The sequence below is a fragment of the Aquarana catesbeiana genome, linkage group LG08 (genome assembly GCF_042186555.1).
Source record: "Aquarana catesbeiana isolate 2022-GZ linkage group LG08, ASM4218655v1, whole genome shotgun sequence".
Lineage (NCBI taxonomy): Eukaryota > Metazoa > Chordata > Amphibia > Anura > Ranidae > Aquarana > Aquarana catesbeiana.
In genome coordinates this window covers 301,237,635-301,258,926 of record NC_133331.1, presented here as the reverse complement: position 1 = coordinate 301,258,926, position 21,292 = coordinate 301,237,635, and the positions used below count along the sequence as shown (strand labels likewise).

The window sequence follows — 21,292 nt, the reverse complement described above, 5'->3', positions numbered from 1 at the left end:
TTGTGTTTGTAACTCGGGGACTTCCTGTACCTCAGAGGATAGATTACCTCGGTAATTCACACAGCTTGGTCAGATCTCGGGGGAGAGATTACCTCAGGTGATCACGCAGCCTGCTCAGACTTCAGGGGGAAAGAATACCTCAGGAGATTACACAGCTTGGTCAGACCTTAGGTGAGAGAGATTAATATTTCACAAGATTCCGGTGATAGCCAGAATATGTTGGGGAGAGGAGCAGCGAGGAATCCACATCTGAATTTAATCTCAGTGCACTGTGCTGCAAGGACTGGGCTCTCAGTACATCAGGTGAGCAATGGTCAGGAGGGGTACAGCTTTCACTGAAGAGGGTCCACAGACATAGGAGGACCCACACGCCATGCTTAGGCAGGAGCACTGGCCCTCAAGGGTGGGCAACACTTGCAATACTGTCACCCCAGAGCCAGCTGTGTCTTCCTTTCCTATCATAGCTGGGACATCAAATTGAACAGCAGTGGGTAAGTTCTTCTGATGCTATTTTAGCTGATGATATTGTATTAGGCTCCCATTTTTACTGATTTCTGTAGTCTCTGCTAATTCAGTCACTTCCACCTACATAAGGCCCAATTCTCCTGTGTTGTCATTGAATTTGTCTTGTGTCTCTATACCCTCTATACTTCTTTAAATATGCCTGTACTATGCTTAGCTATCAGCAACACTAATAATTTCTCCACTGGACTTTCAATTTGTTGTCACTGCTGGTTACACAGTTAAACATTCTTTCTGTTTCACTTTCGCTTTGGTAATAAGGTTCACCAGGACCATTAGAGTGAATCTCCCTGGTGGGGACACAAGACAGTAATAACAGGTGTCCAGATCTAAAACAAGTATGTATTCTTATCTCCAAAAGGTCCCTTCTAAAAGGTCTCAAATCTCCCAATTTCATTGTTTTGCTGTAGTAATTTGACTTTCTCTTAGAGGGTGGCTCCGTTCATTCTCCATGGTCCCACTGTCAATCATCAGATCATTATTAGAATATTCCATGTGTAGTGGCTTCATGTATACTCAAAATGTCAGGTGACACGTGTGTGGAATTGGACCTTCTGGACTCTGCGTTGCTCTAATAAAACACCACTGGATGACTCCCCATAAACTGAGCACATTCCAATCATCTAAGGATTACGGTCATTTGTAAAATAAAAGGGGCTATAGACCAGAATATTGTGGTATAGAGCTTTCTTGTTTATTTTAGAAAGGTACAGTAACAAATTAACATTAAAAAACATGGAACTTTAATTCAAATCTTGTATAACTTTAACAAATACATTTACTTTATTAATAATTATCCATTGTTTAGACCAGTGGTCTCCAAACTAAGTGCTGAGGACCAGATGTGGCCCTTTGCTTGCCTTTATCTAGCCCTTGGGTCACTATTTCTCCTACTGATACCAACAATGGGGCACCATTTCTTCCACTGACACCAATGATAGAGAACTATTCCCCCTCCTACTAACCACCTGCTCTTTGTAATTTTTTTTACTCTTACTGACCATTAAGCCTGAGGAATTGTTTATTCCCACTGATGCTGGGGCATTTTCTACTTCCACTGGCCACATTCCAGCCCCCCTAAAGTCTGAAGGATAGCAAGCTAGCCCTTTGTTCAGAAAGTTTGGAGACCCCTGGTTTAGACTTTTTTTTATTTCAGTAAATAAAATAAAGAACAATGAAGTTCAACAGCCAATAGCAACTTATGAATAGGTCAATTATTGAAAGAGAACCCTTGTTTGGATTGGATGATCCTTTTTCTGTCAGAATGTTTTGCTATTGCTTCTTTGTTGCCTGCTACAAATGAGCACCAGGAGTGTTCTGATCCTATTCCGAACTCACCTGGGTGATCCCACCAGGAAGCTGTGAATGTACTGGGCCAAGCATAACTGACCAAGGCATTCCCCAATTTGCAGTTGCCCCTTGTGATTGCCCCTGTACAGGTGACAGCTTCCTGGCCAGATAAGTCAGATGGGCTTGGACTAGGATCAGAACACGCCCCAGGTCATTCTTATTGCCCACATATTGGTATGGTTGTCCTTGTATTTTCATGGTTGCCAGTTTGTTGACCTTTGTATTGTCATGATTGCCTATTCGTTGCCCTTTGTAATGTTACAATTTCCCATTTATTGCCCCATGTATTGTCATAATTGTCAAGTGTTTCCCCACCTTTGCTACCCTCCTGTTGTTACACTTAAAGGATACTGTAAGTTCACCTTTCATAACATGTTACATGCTTCACCCATATTCGGGGTGTAACACGTTATGAATGCACCGACCCCTGCACCTCCTGCTCCCCCGCTGTGCCAGCTAGCATGGGTTCTTCTCTGTTCTCGTCATTTTGTGAATGGAAAACTACAAGGTCAGGCAGCCTTTGCAGCTGTCGCTTGTAGTTTTTAATGAACTACCACAGCACTCTGAGCACTGTGGTAGCTCATTCATTCTTCCTGTCAGCATGTATCGGCTTCTTCATACGAGCAAGCTTATACACCGACAGGTCTGCAGGAGCCCTGCATGGCACCAGTAATCTGCTGATCGCTGGTGCAATGCTTTACAGGCTCCTGCAAAAAAATATGCATGTGTTGCCAGATTTGTCTTTGGATTACGACAGTTAGGTACTTAGGGTGTCATTTGGATGAGTGTGTTGTCTATGTGAGACACTATTATAATTTAGTAGTTGCGGGCCCATGACATTATCTTCTGACTTACAATCAGCAGATAATAGAAAATGTCTCTCCGAGAAATTTCTGACATCACATCCATCTGTTGGAAAGAAGTTGAAAATAATATATAAAATCACAGTAGATGACAAATAACTGGAGTTTTAGCTCCTCCTCCCTGTCAGTGGAAATGTCGATCTCACAGCTGGGCTCCTGTTCTCCCTCCAAAATCAATCAGAAAAGTCTTCACACCAAGTTCATAGATGGTCTGCAAATTTGTTAATTGTGTATGTTACCCTAAATATTTTTCTATGTTTGTGTTCACATACGGGTATTCTAGAAATCATAGTCTCTGTCATTTTCAAGAACGTCTTCCATCTGAAGTACCTGGTTGATTAAGCCAGTCACCTTTTTTCCTTGTTCTAAACTGACCACACAAAGCAAAGAAGATGATCTGTGTTAGTGTGGTCAGTTTTCATCCTTTAGCTGGCCATTCAGAGGTGCAGGACACTGTGCAGACACACAAAATGCTTGTATTGGGTAGTTTGTTCAGCCCCTAACCATATCACAGCCTTTTTCTGACACACACCTCCTACCCAATCACAGCCTGACTCTGACACACACCTTCTACCAATCACAGCCTGGCTTTTGAACGCACCCCTGCCAATCAGAGCCTGCCCCTGACACACACTTCCTACCAATTATTTCTTGATAATATTGCCTGCCTGGTCTCTCCCTCTGAAATTGCAGCCTAGTCAAAAGGCATACATACTGAGTATTGAATCTGTGCTGTATTTCAGTCTTTTGTCTCCGAAAATGCACACTATCGTTCTTTTTTCTGTATAACCTGCCTGGTCTCCTCCCCTGAAATCGCAGCATATTCAAAAGGAGTATATGCAGAGCATTGAATCTGTGCTGTATTTTAGGTTTTTGTCTCAGAAAACGCACGCCATCATTCTTATTTCTGGATAACGCCTGCCTGGTCTCGTCCTATGAAATAGTCCTAGTCAAAAGGCTTACATAGTGGTCTTTGAATCTGCTCTGTGTTTCTGGCTTTCAGTTTCTCAATTTAATAGTGCATAAACAGTTTTTTTCTTCTACAGCATGTTTCAGATGAGGACCATATTACTAGAATTTATTCCTTATAGGTATATAACTATCAAACCACTCCCCTAAAAACTCAAATACATTCACTATGCCCCAATGTACTGTGATGTGAACTGTACACCATTTAGGCCTATCTGGAGAATTGGAGTCTCATGGGGTTAAAATTGTTCCCTGGAACAAAAACTGTTCCCTGCCTATATCTTTATGTACCCTCGTAAACTATTACCAGGGGCTACCACTATCTGCTGTATTTTTATTTTAAAGTATGCAAAATGTAAAACGGGGATACCCCAAGGTGGGGGGCAAAAGCTGTATCAGACACCACAAAACTGGAGACTCCAAAATAGACAAGAAGCTAGGGGAAAATAAATCTCATACCATATCATATACACAACCCGAATACCCACATTTGATCCAGAGGTAGACGAAAAAACCCCAGCAAAGCATGATCCAATTTGCTACAGCAGGAGAAAAAATTCCTTCCTTATTCCCGAGGGGAAATCAGATATTCCCTGGATCAACTTTACCTATAAATGTTAGTATCCAGTTATATTATGTACATTTAGGAAAGAAGCCAGGCCTTTCTTAAAGCAATCTACTGAGCTGTCCAGAACCACCTCTGTTGTGTTTGTAACAAGGATCCCTTTGTGACTGAAAGATTTCCCGCACTCTCTGTACATGAAAAAGGACGCTAACCTGTGTGAATTCTCTGATGTTCAACTAGGTGCCCCTTCTGTTCCCTTCTTAATCATTCACCAGTTAAACATCACCATATCTTTTCCCACAGTCTAAACATGAAAAGAGGATTAGCCTGTGTGAATCCTCTGGTGCCTGAGAAAGTCTACTTTCTTAGTAAAACATTTCCCACACTTTGAACATGAATAAGGATGCTCACCTGTGTGAATTATCTTGTGTCTAACATGGCTTGTTTTCATAGTGGAAAATTTCCTGCATTCTGAACAAGAATGGTCACCCGCGTGATTTCTCCAGTGCTTATCAAGGTATCCTTTCTGGGTGAAAGATCTCCCACACTCTGAACATGAAAAGGACGCTCACCGGTGTGAATTCTCAGGTGTTTATCAAGATCAACTTTCTGAGTGAAAGATTTCCCGCACGCTAAACATAAATGCGAACGCTCACCCATGTGTACTCTAAGGTGTTTATTAAGGTGTCCTTTCTGAGTGAAAGATTTTCCACACTCTGAACATGAATAGGGACGCTCACCCGTATGAATTCGCAGGTGCTTATTAAGGTATCCTTTCTGAGTGAAAGATTTTCCGCACTCTGAACATGAATAGGGACGCTCACCCGTGTGAATTCCCTTACGTTCAAAAAGTTCTCTTTTCTGAGTAAAAGATTCCTCAAGCTCTGCACATGAATTGGGATGCTCACGTGTGTGAATCCTCTGATGTTTCAAAAGGTTTCCTTTCAGAGTAAAAGATTTCCCGCACTCTGAACATGAATAAGGTTGCTCACCCGTGTGAATTCTCTGGTGTCCAACAAGGTCTCCTTTCTGATGAAAAGATTTCCCGCACTCTGAACATGAATATGGACGCTCATCTGTGTGAATTCTTAGGTGCAGATCAAGGTGTACTTTCTGATGAAAAGATTTCCCGCACTCTGAACACAAATAGGGACGCTCACCCGTGTGAGTTCTCTGATGTCCAATAAGGTCTCCTTTATGAGTGAAAGATTTCCCGCACTCCGCACATGAATGGGGACGCTCACCTGTGTGAATTTTCTGGTGTCTAAGAAAGTTGCGTTGGTGTTTAAAACATTTGCCACACTCTGAACAAGGGAACGTACGCACATTTGTGTGAGTTCTCTGGTGATTCATAAGTGCTCCTTTCCGAGTGAAACATTTCCTGCACTCTGAACATGAGAATAGATTTTCACCTTGGTTAACTTCTTCATGGGGTAAGGATGGGATATTCCTGGGATTGGAAGGATCTGTTGATCGATCTTCAGTGTGAGATCTTAAATGGATATTTGCAATCATAGTATGTGATTGATGAGAAGATTCCCCCTGATCAGAGGGATCCATTGATGTCTCCGGACAGGAAGGTCTGTGATGTATATTTTGTGTATTTGGATTTCCTCCTGAAGGATCCTGTGTGATGACATTATCTTCTGACTTACAATCAGCAGATAATAGAAGATGTCTCTCCAAGGAATTCCTGACATCACATCCATCTGTTGGAAAGAAATGTATAGAAAAGTAGAAAATTACAGTATTTTACAATTAACTGGAGTTTTAGCTATACCTCCCCATTGGATATACTGTAGATGGAAACGCCGGTTTCACAGCTGGGCTTCTGTTCCATCTGAAGTGACTATAAAACACATTCATTTTTATAGATCGATATTACATACTGTGCATCAAGTCTCAAAAAACATGGACTGTAATTTTTTATTTTCTGGATAACACCTGCCTGGTCTCTTCCTCTGAAATTGCCACTTAGACAAAAGGCTTACATAGTGGTCTTTGTACTGTATTTCTGTACTGTTCTGTATTTCTGGCTATTATGGAAGTTCAATGGGTTTCTTAATGTAATGCCCCGTACACACGATCGGAATTTTGTGTGACCGTGTGTATGCAAGCCAAGCTTGAGCGGAATTCCGTCGGAAAAACCATCCAAGCTTTTTCCGACGTAATTCCGCTCAAGCTTGGCTTGCATACACACAGTCACACAAAAGTTCTCTGAACTTTCGACCGTCAAGAACGCGGTGACGTACAACACTACGACGACCTGAGAAAATTAAGTTCAATTTTTTCGAGCATGCGTAGGAATTTTGCACATCGGAATTGGTACAGACGATCGGAATTTACGATGGGAACTTTTTACAACCGAAAAATAGAGAACCTGCTCTCAATGTTTTGCTGGCGGGAATTCCGCCAGCAAAAGCTCGTTGGAGCATATACACGGTCGGATTTTCCGACCGAAAGCTCACATCGGACTTTTGCTGACGGAATTTCCGATCATGCGTACGGGACATAAGACTGCATATACAGCTTTTTTCTGGTGGATGATTGCAGATTTTAAGGTTTCTTCACTGCTATATATTCCAACCTTGAATTTGGATTACATCATTGTCTACTGACAATTTTACTGAAGTGTGTTGCCGTTTCACAGGTACACAATTTTTTGTGTAGACATGTTGAGCATCTATTTGCCCGACACAACCTCATCTTTTACATTTTACAAAAAATTGGGTAATATATTTTGTTTAAGTACATTAAAATAATTTATTGTGTAGCGCTCTCATCTGTAGGGGCTCTGGAAATGTACGAGTTTCTCTTAGCTGTTTAGAGGCTGCCAAACCAGGTACCAGTTGCAGAGCACACTAACAAATTTCAGGCTCAGTCTAGGGGTGTCTTTTTGAAGATTTGTTGCAGCACTTGAACACAGGCAGATAGAGGGATGGGGGTATTGGAGGACAAATTCTTAAGTAGAGTCTTGTTTCAAAAGCATTGGGTCCTTCAGTAGCAGCCTCAAAGTAATGGTGTGACAGGGAAATTGCATATTTCATATTTCATTATTATTATTAGGTCACACTATCTAATAATGAATTCTAAACCTGGCTAAGGGGCCATATAAGACATATAAGCATGGGCACTTGACTTAATGCTATAGGAATTAGGGATGCACCGAAATTTCGGCGGCTAAAAATTGTGTTTTCGGCATATTGCCGGAAGAAAAAAATGCAGATAATTGCGCCGATAATCAGTGGCTGTGTCGCTGGGTGCCGCCCATTGCGGGGTGTCATCCTGGCGGCTCAAGGTCCTGTCCTCCCAGTCCTGTCCTCCCCTCCCTCCTCCTCTCCTTACAGAGCGGCAATCTCCCTGCATCAGGGAGCTGAATTGCCCGAGCTGTGGTAAACAATGTCCCACCTTCTGTGATAGACGGCACACTGATTCAATGGCGGGACATTGAATCAGTGTGATTAGATGCTGGACATTGTTACTGCGACCCGGGCAATTCAAATCCAGCTTCGTGATACATCGCCGCTCTGATCCGGGCACTGGCAGGCTGCATCCACAGGCACTGATGAGGCTGCATCTTATGGGCACAGGCAGGCTGCATCCACAGGCACTGGTAGGCTGTATCCACAGGCACTGGTGAGAGGCTGCATCTTACGGGCACAGGCAGGCTGTATCCACAGGCACTGGTGAGAGGCTGCATCCACAGGCACTGGTGAGAGGCTGCATCTTATGGGCACAGGCAGGCTGCATCCACAGGCACTGGTGAGAGGCTGCATCTGACAGGCACTGGTGAGAGGCTGCATCTGACAGGCACTGGTGAGAGGCTGCATGCACAAGCACTGGTGAGAGGCTGCATCTGACAGGCACTGGTGAGAGGCTGCATCTGACAGGCACTGGTGAGAGGCTGCATTTGACAGGCACTGGTGAGAGGCTGCATCTTATGGGCACAGGCAGGCTGGATCCACATGCACTGGTTAGAGGCTGCATCCACAGGCACTGGTGAGAGACTGCATCTGACGGGCACAGGCAGGCTGCATCCAAGGGCACAGGCAGGCTGCATCTACATGCACTGGTAGGCTGCATCTGACATGCACTGGCAAGGCTCCATCTAACAGACACTGGTGAGGCTGCATTGATCTGTTGTATCATGTCTGCAGTCTCTGACGATCTCCTGTTTAATGTCTGCTAGAGGTGCACCAAATGGTAATTTTGCTAATACTATTAGCAGTGTGTTTAAGTTTAAGTAAGAGATTGCAGACATAATACAAGAGATGGTTAGAGACTGAGGACGTGATACAAGAGATGGTTAGAGACTGAGGACATGATACAAGAGATGGTTAGAGACTAAGGACATGATACAAGAGATGGTTAGAGACTGAGGACATGATACAAGAGATGGTTAGAGACTGAGGACATGATATAAGAGATGGTTAGAGACTGAGGACATGATACAAGAGATGGTTAGAGACTGTGGACATTATACAAGAGATGGTTGAAGAATTAGGACATGATACAAGAGGATGGTCAGAGACTGCAGACTTTTCTTGAGCTTTTCTTGAACTAAAGGTGCCAATAATGGCCAACAATAAATTCATATTATTTTAAATTGATGATATGAATTAAAAAGTTGAGTATAATACAATTATATATAAAAATATAAATATTTTTTAAAAACTACCATTATTTTCGGCAAAGTGCATTTTCGGTTTCGGTACCAAAATTTCCATTCGGTGCACCCCTAATAGGAATGTCATTGTAAAATAAACTATATGGATAAGCCAGCCCACCAATCTCCTTTCAGGAATGTGCTATCTTCCTTAGAAAGTAATTTTGCTCTAATGGGGTGGGTTGGCCATTCCTTACACACAAGGCTATATGATGGCTGTGATTGGGCACAGCCATCATGTGATCAGGAGAGCCAATCACAGAGCCCTTCTGCCGATCCAAGATGCGGCATGTTCCAGGGACACGAGCGCATAGGGATTGCCCTGTTGCGTGATGCCGCTTTTTCTGATTGACGTTCAGGAACATCCACTCAGATGGACGAAACACCCACCCGGCCATTTATATCCAGTGGCCGGGTGGGAGGAGGTTAAGCCCAGGTTCCTCCAAGGAAGCCCTTAGCCAAGCACCTGCTCAGGCCTAACAGTAGCAGCTATTCCATAACACACAGGCTGCCTCCACGGGGCAATACCCCAGGAGAGAGATGGACTCTGATCAGACACTCCCAAGTATTTATCTTCTGTCCAGCCACACCTTGTGGGCGTCCCTCCTAGGAATTGGCTAAGGTCAGGTAAATTATTCATAACCCAGTGGCTGACCTTCCTACTCTATTTCCGGAAGATTCTTCCAGAGGCAGGCAAGAGCAATCAACCAGCGAGCTTAGGGAAAGCCTCAGCTGGGTACAGCAGAGCCAAAAACTAAATTTAGCCAGCCCAGGGCATGGGTGCTGCCAGTGTATTTATACTGAAATATGCATTTAGTAGCCAGTTGTGCTAATATCCTGTTGAGTTGCATATAGCTGTCCCGAGTTGTGACAATCCTGAAGTTGCAGTGCACTTACTACGCTATATTTGGTGTATCCCCTCTGGTTTCAGAGGTTTGGGGGTTCCAAACAACACGTAAGAAGCAATACGTTAAAGAGAAACATTATGTATGTTCCACTTGTGATAACCATGGTTTTATATTTTGTAAGATTTTTAATACAAATGTGATTTTAAATACTTTATTTGTAGAATGGGTGCCTATAAAGTCCATATTCACTTGCAATCTACAAATTTGGGTTTGTGCCAATATCGTGTGATCAAAAACAAATTGCAGCTGCCCCCATTTTATTCTCCAGGGTCCCTGCTTTCAGATGTTCGGGGGTTTCATCTAACCGTTGGGCCTGAAATATGCATTTTAAATTGTATGAAAAAAAAATGAAAAGAAGAAAATGAAAATATGAAGTTTATATTGAGGAATGGAGATGGACCTTTCATATGGTGTACAGTATCTCCTCCTCATATGTCGGGAACATGACATTATATTGAGGAATGGAGATGGACCTTTCATATGGTGTACAGTATCTCCTCCTCATTTGTTGGGAACATGACGTTATATTGAGAATATCAGATGGACCTCTTAAAAGTATCATGAAAATATAATTAAAACATTTTTTTTTTTTGCATTTAGTGTTTATGACTTACTTGTGTCCATATGTAGAGAAGATTCCTGCCGTTTACATTTCATATTCATCTCCCCCTCCTCCATAGACTGCTGATCTCCACTCACCAACCTCTCTTCTTCTTCCTCTTTAATTTCAGCTTTGATGTCTTTCCGATTTTCAGCCTTAAACCCAAAATAAGAGGAAAAGATAACATCTGGAAAAAGTTACTGCAAATAGGAAATTACACGAGCAAATGCAATCTTACAATTTAAAATATTATTTGAGTTCTACTGCTCAGTCCCATCTACCTGATCACGTGTGGAGTTGTGATCTTTCTGTATGGAATCCAAAAAATATAGAGGACCATCCTTCTCCATAGACTGCTGATCTCCACTCACCAATGTTTCTTCTTCTTCTTCCTTATTCTCAGATTTGATGCCTTTCAATTCTTCACCCTAAACCCCAAAGATTTATCATAAAACATGCGGAAAAAGTTGCTGTAAATAAGAGCTGACAAAGAGTCATCTCCTAGTTTAAGATAACGTTCAAGTTCTATTACTCAGTCCCACCTACCTGATCATGTTGGGAGATGTTGCGATCTTCCTGTATGGAATTCCGGGAATACAGAGGACCCCCCTCCTCCATAGACTTCTGATATACACTCATTAATGCTCCCTCTTCTTCCTCTTTAACCTCAATCTTGATGTCTTTCAGTTCTTCACCCTAAACCCCAAAGACGACAGAGTACATTTAAGGCCACAGACAGGTCTTTTTGGAAAGATATTTTATTTCCTAAACAATTTAAAGCTCAATTCTAAACCATTAAAAAAATTTGTAAACCATTGGTATTTGCACTGCAAATCTCTTCCAGGATCTATATAGTGAGGATTAGGTGTCAAGGGTCTTAAATTAAGTAAGGTATTGCAGTTTTTGTTGTTGCCATTTTCAGCATTACTAATGCTTGTAGTTTTTATATAAATGTTCTTCTTGTATATTTTTTTGTGCTGTATACCAAGTTCTATCCCTTGGCTTACAACCAATTTTTCTCGATTTTTTTTTGTACTGAGTTGCCCTGTATTTTTCTGTGAAAATTTGTTCATTATTATACGTTGGTGTAATACTCGCTTTTCATCACAAGATGCCGCCGCTTCCCGAGTCCGTTTGTCCTACCTTTTATCTAATCCTTTTTAATTTAAGATTCACACTGTCCTTTTTGCTATTCACTTTTGAGTGATCGATTTTAATATATTTTTTGTAGCATATATATATTATCAACTGTTTGTAATAGGTATCGGAGTTCTATGTGGTTTCCGGGTTTTGAGATGGAGACAACATCCGGTCTGTGGAACGCACCTAACTTCCGGTATTCAAGTTGGCCTGTCCCTATAAATAAGAGCCTCGCACACGCCCTGACCACGCCCCTGATGATGCACGTTTATGACGAAACGTTGGGTGGAGCTAAGGACGTGTGACATGGACGCTGACCAGGACCCGGCGGCCATCTTGTCGGTTGGAAACGCAGGTCGTTTCCCCTTGCTTGTCAGATTTCTCAATTATGTGAGTGTAATAGTTTTATTTTTAAATAAATTGAATCACCTGGATGCCTGCGCAAGGAGTGGTCTCCTTTCTTATATTTATGTGGATGCTGGAGTTTATCAGTGGAATCCCATTCTATGGAAGAGGCATTGGAGGTCTTTTTTTCCTTATTGAACAAGACGTTTTTGATCTTCTGTGGAGTTAATCGATCTGTGGAGGAGGATTGCTGGGTTCATAACCTATACATTTAATGTGTGTACCCTACACACTGACGGTAAGAGTCAGTATTATTGGGTGCTGGTGGTGGCTTTCCAATTTGTTCTTATCCGGATTGATTAACTAGAGGACTTCAATCGTCTTCAACCAATCTTATTTGTGATGAACTTTTTTTATTTGTTTTTATATTTTTTTTTAGCGCTGCACCTTTTCTTAAATTTTGTCTCATTGCAACCAGCAATATAGTGTCAGACGCTTTTTTCTCAATTTATTACCATCTTTGAAGCGCAACAGATTTCTATTTTAGTGAGTATTAAGTGTCAAGGGTCTTTAGGGACATGGTCAACTTGCCAAACTTCCTGTTAAGGGCTTTCCGCCCCTGTTTATTGAACAGATAGGATTCCCACACAGGGGTGTCGGCATTATGGAGCTTTCAAAGAGCAAATACAGCATTTTTAATCCTATCCCCACTACCCTTTCATTTTAGCCCTCTCTACTCTGCCTTCTCATACTAGTATCCTCTGTTTTTAAATTCTCACTTCTTTTCCCCTCTTCTCCACCCCAAAATTTGTACATATCACCATCACTTCTACCCTCTTCTACTGCTCTCATCACCTCCTGTTAATACTTAAAGTGGTTGTAAACCCACTTAAAAAAAAAAAAAACTAACACCTTCAAGACAAAGGCATAATGAGCTAGTATGCATAGCATACTAGCTCATTATGTAATACTGAGATGGAAGCCCTCGCTGCGGTGCCCGTACACAGCACCGGCCGGCATATGACTCCCGGGGGTTACTTCCGGGTATCGTGGGTCCAGTGCTGTGATTGGGCGTAGCCGCAATGACGACACTTCCATGCATGTGCGCGGTAACGGCACACTCACTGAAGCAAGGGCACATACGTGCCCTTGCTTCAGTTTGTGTCAGTGCGCATGTGCCGATGACGTCGGCACATGCAAATACAGGGGATATCTCCTAAACCGTGCAGGGCTCCTCTAACCCTCTTGTTTTGAATTGTACTGTTGGTGTAGTGTCCCCCTTTACATTGAGCAAACTGTTGGCGCTATATAAATCCTGTTAAAATAATAATTCTGACTATTAAGTCGGATACACCGACTCGCAGCCTAATGTGGTCTCTCAGTCCAGGAATTCACGCTGATGCATAGTGGATGTGTACGGATGTGCATGAATGCACACTGGTGCACGGAGATGTGCTGGCATGGCCGGGACGCTTTCAGTCTGGATCGGCCTTTATAAGGGAGTTAGCTGCCTTCAGTAATCGCTGGTTGATCTTCCGTTCTCTAGTAAGCTGTTCCTGTGAATCTTGTATCTGTGGATTACTCCTGGACCTGTCTTCTGCTTGCCTCCTGGTTTTGACCCGGGCTTGTTTAACAAATTGGCTTACTCTGCTCTCCTGTGTATGGCTCTGGCTATTTACTGACCACGCTTATATACGTCCACTCCTGGTACCTGACCTCGGCTCTAAACTGGCTACTGCTGTCACCTCTACCCTGCCTGAGACCTGCTACATACTACAGGTGCCACCTGTTTGCAGCTACTGCTTTAGTGTCTCAGCTGTATACATGGACGTCTCACCTGACAGAAGTCTAGTCAGAACATCCTTGCAAGTAGTTCCAGCAGGTGACCCATGATTCTTTTTATGCTAGCACCTCCTGTTCCCAACATCAGGGGTGCCTGGAGCTTAGCCGCTAGGGAAGCCCTCTCACCTTTGGCCTCCAAACCAGATAAGTGATAACAGCATTGTTTATATGCTGCTCCTGCATCCAAAGCTCCAGGTGTCAGCCTGGCCAGTGCAGACAGACACACATGTCCATGTACCTTTTGCCCCATAGAAGCACAATGGTCACCTTGGAAGGGTGGATCTCTCAACTACAGTCAGTTTCAATATCAAAGGACCTGTGCACAGCTGCACAATCAACAGGTGCTGGTGAATATCAAAACATGGACCCATGGTTGGAGGCTTCATCCCACCCTATACTCTACAAAGCCTCCAGGCTTTATATCAGGATTTGCCAATTGTGGAGAAAACTGAAAGATTCGTTTTCTCCTAATATGAACCCTGGGTGCCACTAAACCCTAATTACACTGACACACAATGCAGCACTTTATACAGTATACAAAAAAATGTAACCCTTCTGTCAAAGTCACCATTGGGCAATTGTGATCCTTACACTTTAAAAAAAAACTTTGTATGTGCTTTTCTGAAGACTATTTTCATTCAATACATTTTACAAAACAATCCACTTAGGTAAAAAGAAATACATTAGCTTGATATGCAAAAGACTCTCCCCCAAAACCTTTACCAGACTCCAGAATAGCCCTGTTCCTGGCTTAGAGACTTCCCCAGGGGGCACTGGCTTAGAGACTTCACCAGGGGGCACTGGGTAGAATAATGAACAAGTAGCTCCTCTCCACCTGGAATAGAGGGAGGAGAGAAGGAACACGTTGTTTCTCATTATCTTTTTTATCTACCTGATCATGGTGACAAATGGTGCGATCCTCCTGTGTGTAAGCCTGGGGATACTGTGGACATCTCTCTGGTGGGTTTGTGTCACTGAATGGCTCCCTCTTGACATTCTTAAAGGGATCTCTGTGTCTTCCTGAAAACTCCATCACATCAACCTCATCATCCTCCTTTTTTATCTCTTCTTTAACTTTACAGGAGATGTTGTGATCTTCCTGTGTGGAATCCCAGGAATACATAGGACAGAGACATCTCTCTGGTGGGTTCCCAATACTGGATCCATCTGTAGGAAACACACACACTGACTGAATACATTGTTTCTATGTGTTTATCAGATGATGGGGGATCTAGGTTGACCCTCCGTACTGCTCTCTCCTTTACAATAAAGTCTCCTCTTACCCGGTGATGTGAGGGGCGGCTGATTCTCCATCATGATGTCCTTGTAGAGATCCTTGTGTCCTTCTAAATACTCCCACTCCTCCATGGAGAAATAGACAGTGACATCCTGACACCTTATAGGAACCTGACACACACAATGATAAATGTGATAAAGAGATTTAAAGAGATTACCCCTGTTAGGTCTGCATTACAGGAAGTGAAGTCTTACCAATGGGAGACCGATAGCAACAAATAAATATATATATATGCTTAAAAGATTTTAACCAGTCTCAGCTCTGTCCAAAAAAAGAAGGAAACTTTTGGCTTAGATACACTTTATGTTCAGAGATGAGAATAATGTCATGTGACCCTCCCATAATCCTCCTCTCTTCTCTAGTCAGCAGATAGATAATCTCCATGTAGAGATTTGTGTAGACAGATGTATAGTTGCTAAGTGTCCCGAATCCTGAAGGGGGAGTGGGCAAGGTAACAAGAGGAGAAATGTGCCAAGACCAAAGGATGAGGTAGGTGGGAGGGATGCAGTGACACTGCTAGTCAGGGAATGAGGTGGCTTAGTGTGACATAGTTGGTAAGGTTGAATAAAGACACTAGTCCATCCAGTTGAACCTAGGTGTGGGTGTGTGTATTATGTCCACTTCCTATATTCCTGTATATACTGTAGTGTTTAATAAGATGCCCATCTAAGAGTCTTCTTAAATTAGTGGCATTGCACGCTGAAACCACCAATTGTGAAAGGGAGTTCCACATCCTTACCGCTCTAACTGTAAAAAAAACCCTTCTGCAGTTTAGGGTTGAACTGCTTCTTGTCCAACATTATTGCGTGGCCGTGTGTCTTCTTGAGTGACCCGAGACTGAATAGTGGGGGAATAATTAGTGAGCATGTGATTGGGATGAATTGGCTGTGAAGAGACGTGTCTTTAGGTGAGGGTGAAGTAGCTGGGGAAAGACATGTTATGAACTGGGGGCAAGTTGGTCGGACAGAGATGCATTAGCATGGTCAGGGGGGTTAGATGGATAATCTGTGACGCGGGGTGAGGTGACTGGGGAAGGATGCATTCTTACTGGAGAGTGATGTGGATGAGAGGGACCTGGTCCTGGTATGCTTACTGATCTCAATCCTCATCTCGTGTATTTGAGTAATGAGACTCACCATCCATGCCCACCATCCCTCAGATGGTCAAAGTGCCCTTCTGCAAGATTCATAGAGGTCTCTGTTCCAGAATTTACTTGCGACATGCAGGGGTCATATAACATTTCACATCTCCTGGTATGGGAAGTCTGGGGTAGAAGAACTCCTTACATCTGCCTGCAGGGAGTTGTGATCATCCGAGGTCTGAATGGACCTGGAGTGGAGATGGTTGTGTACATCAATGGCCCAATGGGATGGGGGTAGTGGGTTTATCTTCTGGACGCAGTGGCAGGGATGGAACTAGGGTACAGCAATCTATGTTTTTATTTCTTTCCGAGGGTTTCTTTTAATAACTATACAAAGATAAGTGCCGGCAACAGCATCTGCTGGAGATAAAATACTGTAAGTCACAATGACTATGGAGGAAGAGGACGGAGATGAGGGGGTAAATTTAAAATAACTTATTACCTTCTCCACTGCCTGTTCCAGCAATGTCTCCACTCTACTTCCTCCCGACTCTCATCAGACTAAGAACTTCTTTTCTATGTTTTATAGTGTCCTATCTTTACCTTACATCACTTCCTGTCTTTACATCACTTCCTGTCTTTACCTTACATCACTTCCTGTCTGTGTTGTCTATTCACAATAAGTGAGATCGCCACCTAGTTGTGATTTTGCCAACTGCATTATACCTTATGTTTCATTTGTTTTTTCCTCTCTGCTGCTTCCTTCTCACATGAGTTTTGCGTGTATTATTACAAATATTATAAATCAGTAAAAACTGAATCAATGAAAAAAAATATATGAAAAACAATAATTTGATCTTTTTGAAGCCCCAGCTCCATAACTCAATTTTCCCAGGTATGACACGGCACCGTCTTCCTGTTTATCGCCATAGAGCTTTATATGTAATGGCATACCTTCCAACATTTTGAGATGGGAATGAGCTATGTGTAATGGCTCCATCCACACTTTTTTTTTTAACGTGTTTTTATTGCAGCACCATTCATTTGATTGGGCCTCCCTCTGCTCCAAAAATGTGTTATAGAAGCTCATGTAGCAAATTTTGGACGGTTGCACTGCACGCTTTTCCCCTCATTTCGTCAGTTGGAAAATGTGTGGCAAAAGGCGTGACTGCTACCTGTATTTGGGGTGCCATTAAAAAAATAATGGCACTGCAAGTGCATCATGCACTTTAACAAATTTTTTGCATGTTTGCGGAAACACAAGCAGAAATGCTTGTTTCTGCCCTTGTTTCCGCTACACCAAAGTGTAAATGGGGCCTCAGGGGGAGAGATTACCTCATGAAATCACACAGCCTGCTCAGACCTCGGGGGCAGATTACCTCTGGAGATCACAGAGCTTGGCCAGACCTCAGAGGAAAAATTACCTCATGAAATCACACAGTCTGCTCAGGGTAACAGATTACCTCAGGAGACACAGCTTGGTCAGACCTTAAGGGGAGAAATTAACTCTGGAGATCACAGAGCTTGCTCAGACCTCAGGATGAGAGATTACCTCAAAAGATCACAGAGCCTGCTCAGATCTCAGGTAAACAGATTGCCTCAGGAGATTACACAGCTTTGTCAGACCTCAAGGGGAGAGATTACCTCAGGAGATCACACTGCCTGCCTAGACCTCAGGATGAGAGATTACCTCAGAAGATCACAGAGCCTGCTCAGACCTCAAGGGGAGAGATTACCTCAGGAGATCACACTGCCTGCTCAGACCTCAGTATGAGAGATTACCTCAGAAGATCACAGAGCCTGCTCAGACCTCAGGGAAACAGATTACCTCAGGAGATTACACAGCTTGGTCAGACCTTAAGGGGAGAGATTAAATCTGGAGATCACAGAGCTTGCTCAAACATCAGAGGAGAGATTACCTCAGGAGATCACACAGCCTTCTCAGTCCTCAGGAGGAGCGATTACCTCAGGAGATCACAGAGCCTGCTCAGACCTCAAGGGGAGAGATTACCTCAGGAGATCACACTGCCTGCTCAGACCTCAGGATGAGAGATTACCTCAGAAAATCACAGAGCCTGCTCAGACCTCAGGGAAACAGATTACCTAAGGAGATTACACAGCCTGCTCAGACCTCAGGGGCAGATCACCTCAGAAGATCACAGAGCTTGGTCAGACCTCAGAGGAGAGATTACCTCATGAAATCACACAGCCTGCTCAGGGGAACAGATTACCTCAGGAAACACAACTTGGTCAGACCTCAGAGGAGAGATTACCTCATGAAATCACACAGCCTGCTCAGGGGAACAGATTACCTCAGGAAACACAGCTTGGTCAGACATCAGAGGAGAGATTACCTCAGGAGATCACACAGCCTTCTCAAACCTCAGGAAGAGAGATTACCTCAGGAGAACACAGAGCCTGCTCAGACCTCAAGGGGAGAGATTACCTCAGGAGATCACACTGCCTGCTCAGACCTCAGTATGAGAGATTACCTCAGAAGATCACAGAGCCTGCTCAGACCTCAGGGAAACAGATTACCTCAGAAGATTACACAGCTTGGTCAGACTTCGGGGGGTGGGGGGGGGGATTACCTCAGTTGATCACAGAGCACGGTCAGACCTCAGGGGGGAGAGATTACCTCAGGAGATCACACAGCCTGATCAAACCTCAGAGGAGAGATTACCTCAGGAAATCACTGGGCTCGGTCAGACCTCAGGGAGAGATTTTTGAAAGAAGTCAGAGATTCCAGCTAAATATTCTACAAGGCTCCCCCCTAGCCAAAAGATGTTGGGGAGAGAAGCAGTGAGGAGTCCACACCCAAATTTAATCTTAGCGCACTGTGATGCAAGGACTGGGCTCTCAGCACATCAGGTGAGCAATGGTCAGGAGGGATACAGCTTCCACTGAAGAGAGTCCACATACATAGAAGGACCCACACAACATGCCTACACAGTGGCCAACACTTGCAATACTGTCACCCCCAGAGATAGCTGTGTTTTCCTTTCCTACCATAGCCGGGACATAAAATCGAACAGCAATGGGTGAGTGCTTCTGAGGTTATTTTAGCTGGCGATATTGTATAAGGCTCCCATTTTTACTGATTTCTGCAGTCCCTGTTAATTCAGTCACTTCCACCTACATAAGGCCCAATTATCCTGTTTTGTCAGTGAACCTGCATGTGTCTCTTTACCCTCCATACTTCTTTAAATGTGCCCATACTAGCTATCAGTAACACTGATCATTTCTCCACTGGGCTTTCAGTTTGTTGTCACTGCTGGTTACAAAGTGAAACACTCTTTGTTTCACTTTCACTTTGGTAATAAAGTTCACCGGGACCAATAAGGTGAATTTCCCTGGTGGGGACACAAGACAGTATTAAAAACCTGACAGGTGTCCGAATCCCTATCTAATCTAAAACTAAAAGAAAAAGTTTTGCATTCAGGTATACTTTAAGGGAGAGCACTTAAAGTGACACTAAACGCTGGTGTAAAAATAAGAAATAAAATCTATCCAAGTATGTATTGTTAAGGCTGCATTCACACCTGAGTGTATCGTTTTTGGGCGTATTTTTTAAGCCTTTTTTTGCAGCTTTTTACAAGCTTCTAAAAGCGTTTTCCAGCTTCAGGTGTTTTTGTTTAGCCAATAGAAAGCACTAGGGGGAGGAGAGGGAGAGGAAATTAGGTGTGGAGTGCTGCTATCTAAACGTTTTACAGGCGCTTTTCTGCTCAAGTCAGGCGTTTCCATTGAAGTCTATGGAGCCAAAAACGGTTGTCATCTGCCAAAAAGAAGCTTTTTGTACTTTTTTGAGCATAAGGCATTTTGCTCCAGGCGACAGAACGCTCAGGTGTGAACAGGGCCTCACTCAAAAAAGTCCCTTCTATTGGTCTCAAGTCTCCAAATTTCTTTTGCCGCTGTGATCTGACTTTCTCTTAATGGTTGGCTACGTTCATTCTCCATGGTCCCACTTATGAAGGAACACAGCAATAAAGCACTGTCAATCATCAGATCATTATTAGAATATTCCATGAGTAGTGGCTTCATGTATCTTCGGACTATAAGCTGACACACGTGTGGAACTGGACCTTCTGGACTCTATGTCTCTCCAATAAAAACGCCAATAGACGATTCTTTTTGAACTGGGCACGTTCCAATCATTTAAGAATTATAGTCATTTGTAACATACAGTAAAAGGGGATTTAGACCAGAATATTGTAAAGTGTAAAGCCTTGTAAAGTGTAAATTAGAATAACAAATATAAAATAACATGGAACTTTAATATAACTTTAATATAATTCAAATCTTGTATAACTTTCTTAAAAAAAAACACATTAACTTTAATAATAATTATCCATGTTTGGACCAGTGGTCTCCAGGCTGTGACCTTGGGGCACTATTTCATCCACTGATGCCAACAATGGGGCATAATTCCCCCCCAATGACATAAACAATGGGTCCTAATGAAACCAGTGATGGGGTACAATTCCTCCCACTGACAACAATAATTGGGCACAATTGCTCCCACTGAAACAAACAATGAGGCATTTTTTTTCCCACTGATGTCAGGGCCCATTCTATATCCAATGGCCACAGTCTGCCCCCCTGAAGTCTGAAGGACAGTAAACCGTCCCTTTGTTTAGAAATTTTGGAGACCCCTGGTGTAGACCAATGACTTTTTTTTTGTAAATCAAACATATAACAATAAAATGCAACAGCCAATAACAATTTATGAAAAGGTCTATTAATGAAGGAAAAGTCCTGTTTGGATTGGATGATCCTGTTTTTGTCTTAGCTACAGTATGTTTTGCCATTGCTTCTTTGTTGCCCACCAGGGATGAGCTCCAGGAGTGTTCTGATCCTATTCCGAACTCACCTGGGCGATCCCCACCAGGAAGCTGGCAAAGTACTGGGCCAAGCATAACCGACCAAGGCATTCCCCGGCTCGCAGTTGCAAATATTGATGCCCCTTGTGATTGGCCCCGTACAGGTGACAGTTTCCTGGCAGGATCAGTCAGGTGGGCTTGGACTAGGATCAGAACACGCCCGAGGTCATTATTGTTGCCCACATATTGGTATGGCTGTCCTTGTATTTTCATGGTTGCTCATTTGTTGACCTTTGTATTGTCACACTTGCTCATTTGTTGCC

General features: G+C 43.1%; 1 protein-coding gene across 1 annotated transcript in view; it reads right to left on the bottom strand.

The window, feature by feature from the left end:
- The window catches only part of LOC141106866 (uncharacterized), a 129,453-nt gene that overhangs the window by 83,091 nt on the left and 25,070 nt on the right, over positions 1-21,292 (bottom strand). Inside the window, 7 exon segments of the mRNA XM_073597793.1 lie at positions 4,597-4,827; positions 4,830-5,978; positions 10,458-10,599; positions 10,726-10,872; positions 10,991-11,140; positions 14,664-14,938; positions 15,055-15,178. Coding sequence (XP_073453894.1) covers positions 4,597-4,827; positions 4,830-5,978; positions 10,458-10,599; positions 10,726-10,872; positions 10,991-11,140; positions 14,664-14,938; positions 15,055-15,178 — 2,218 coding nt within the window.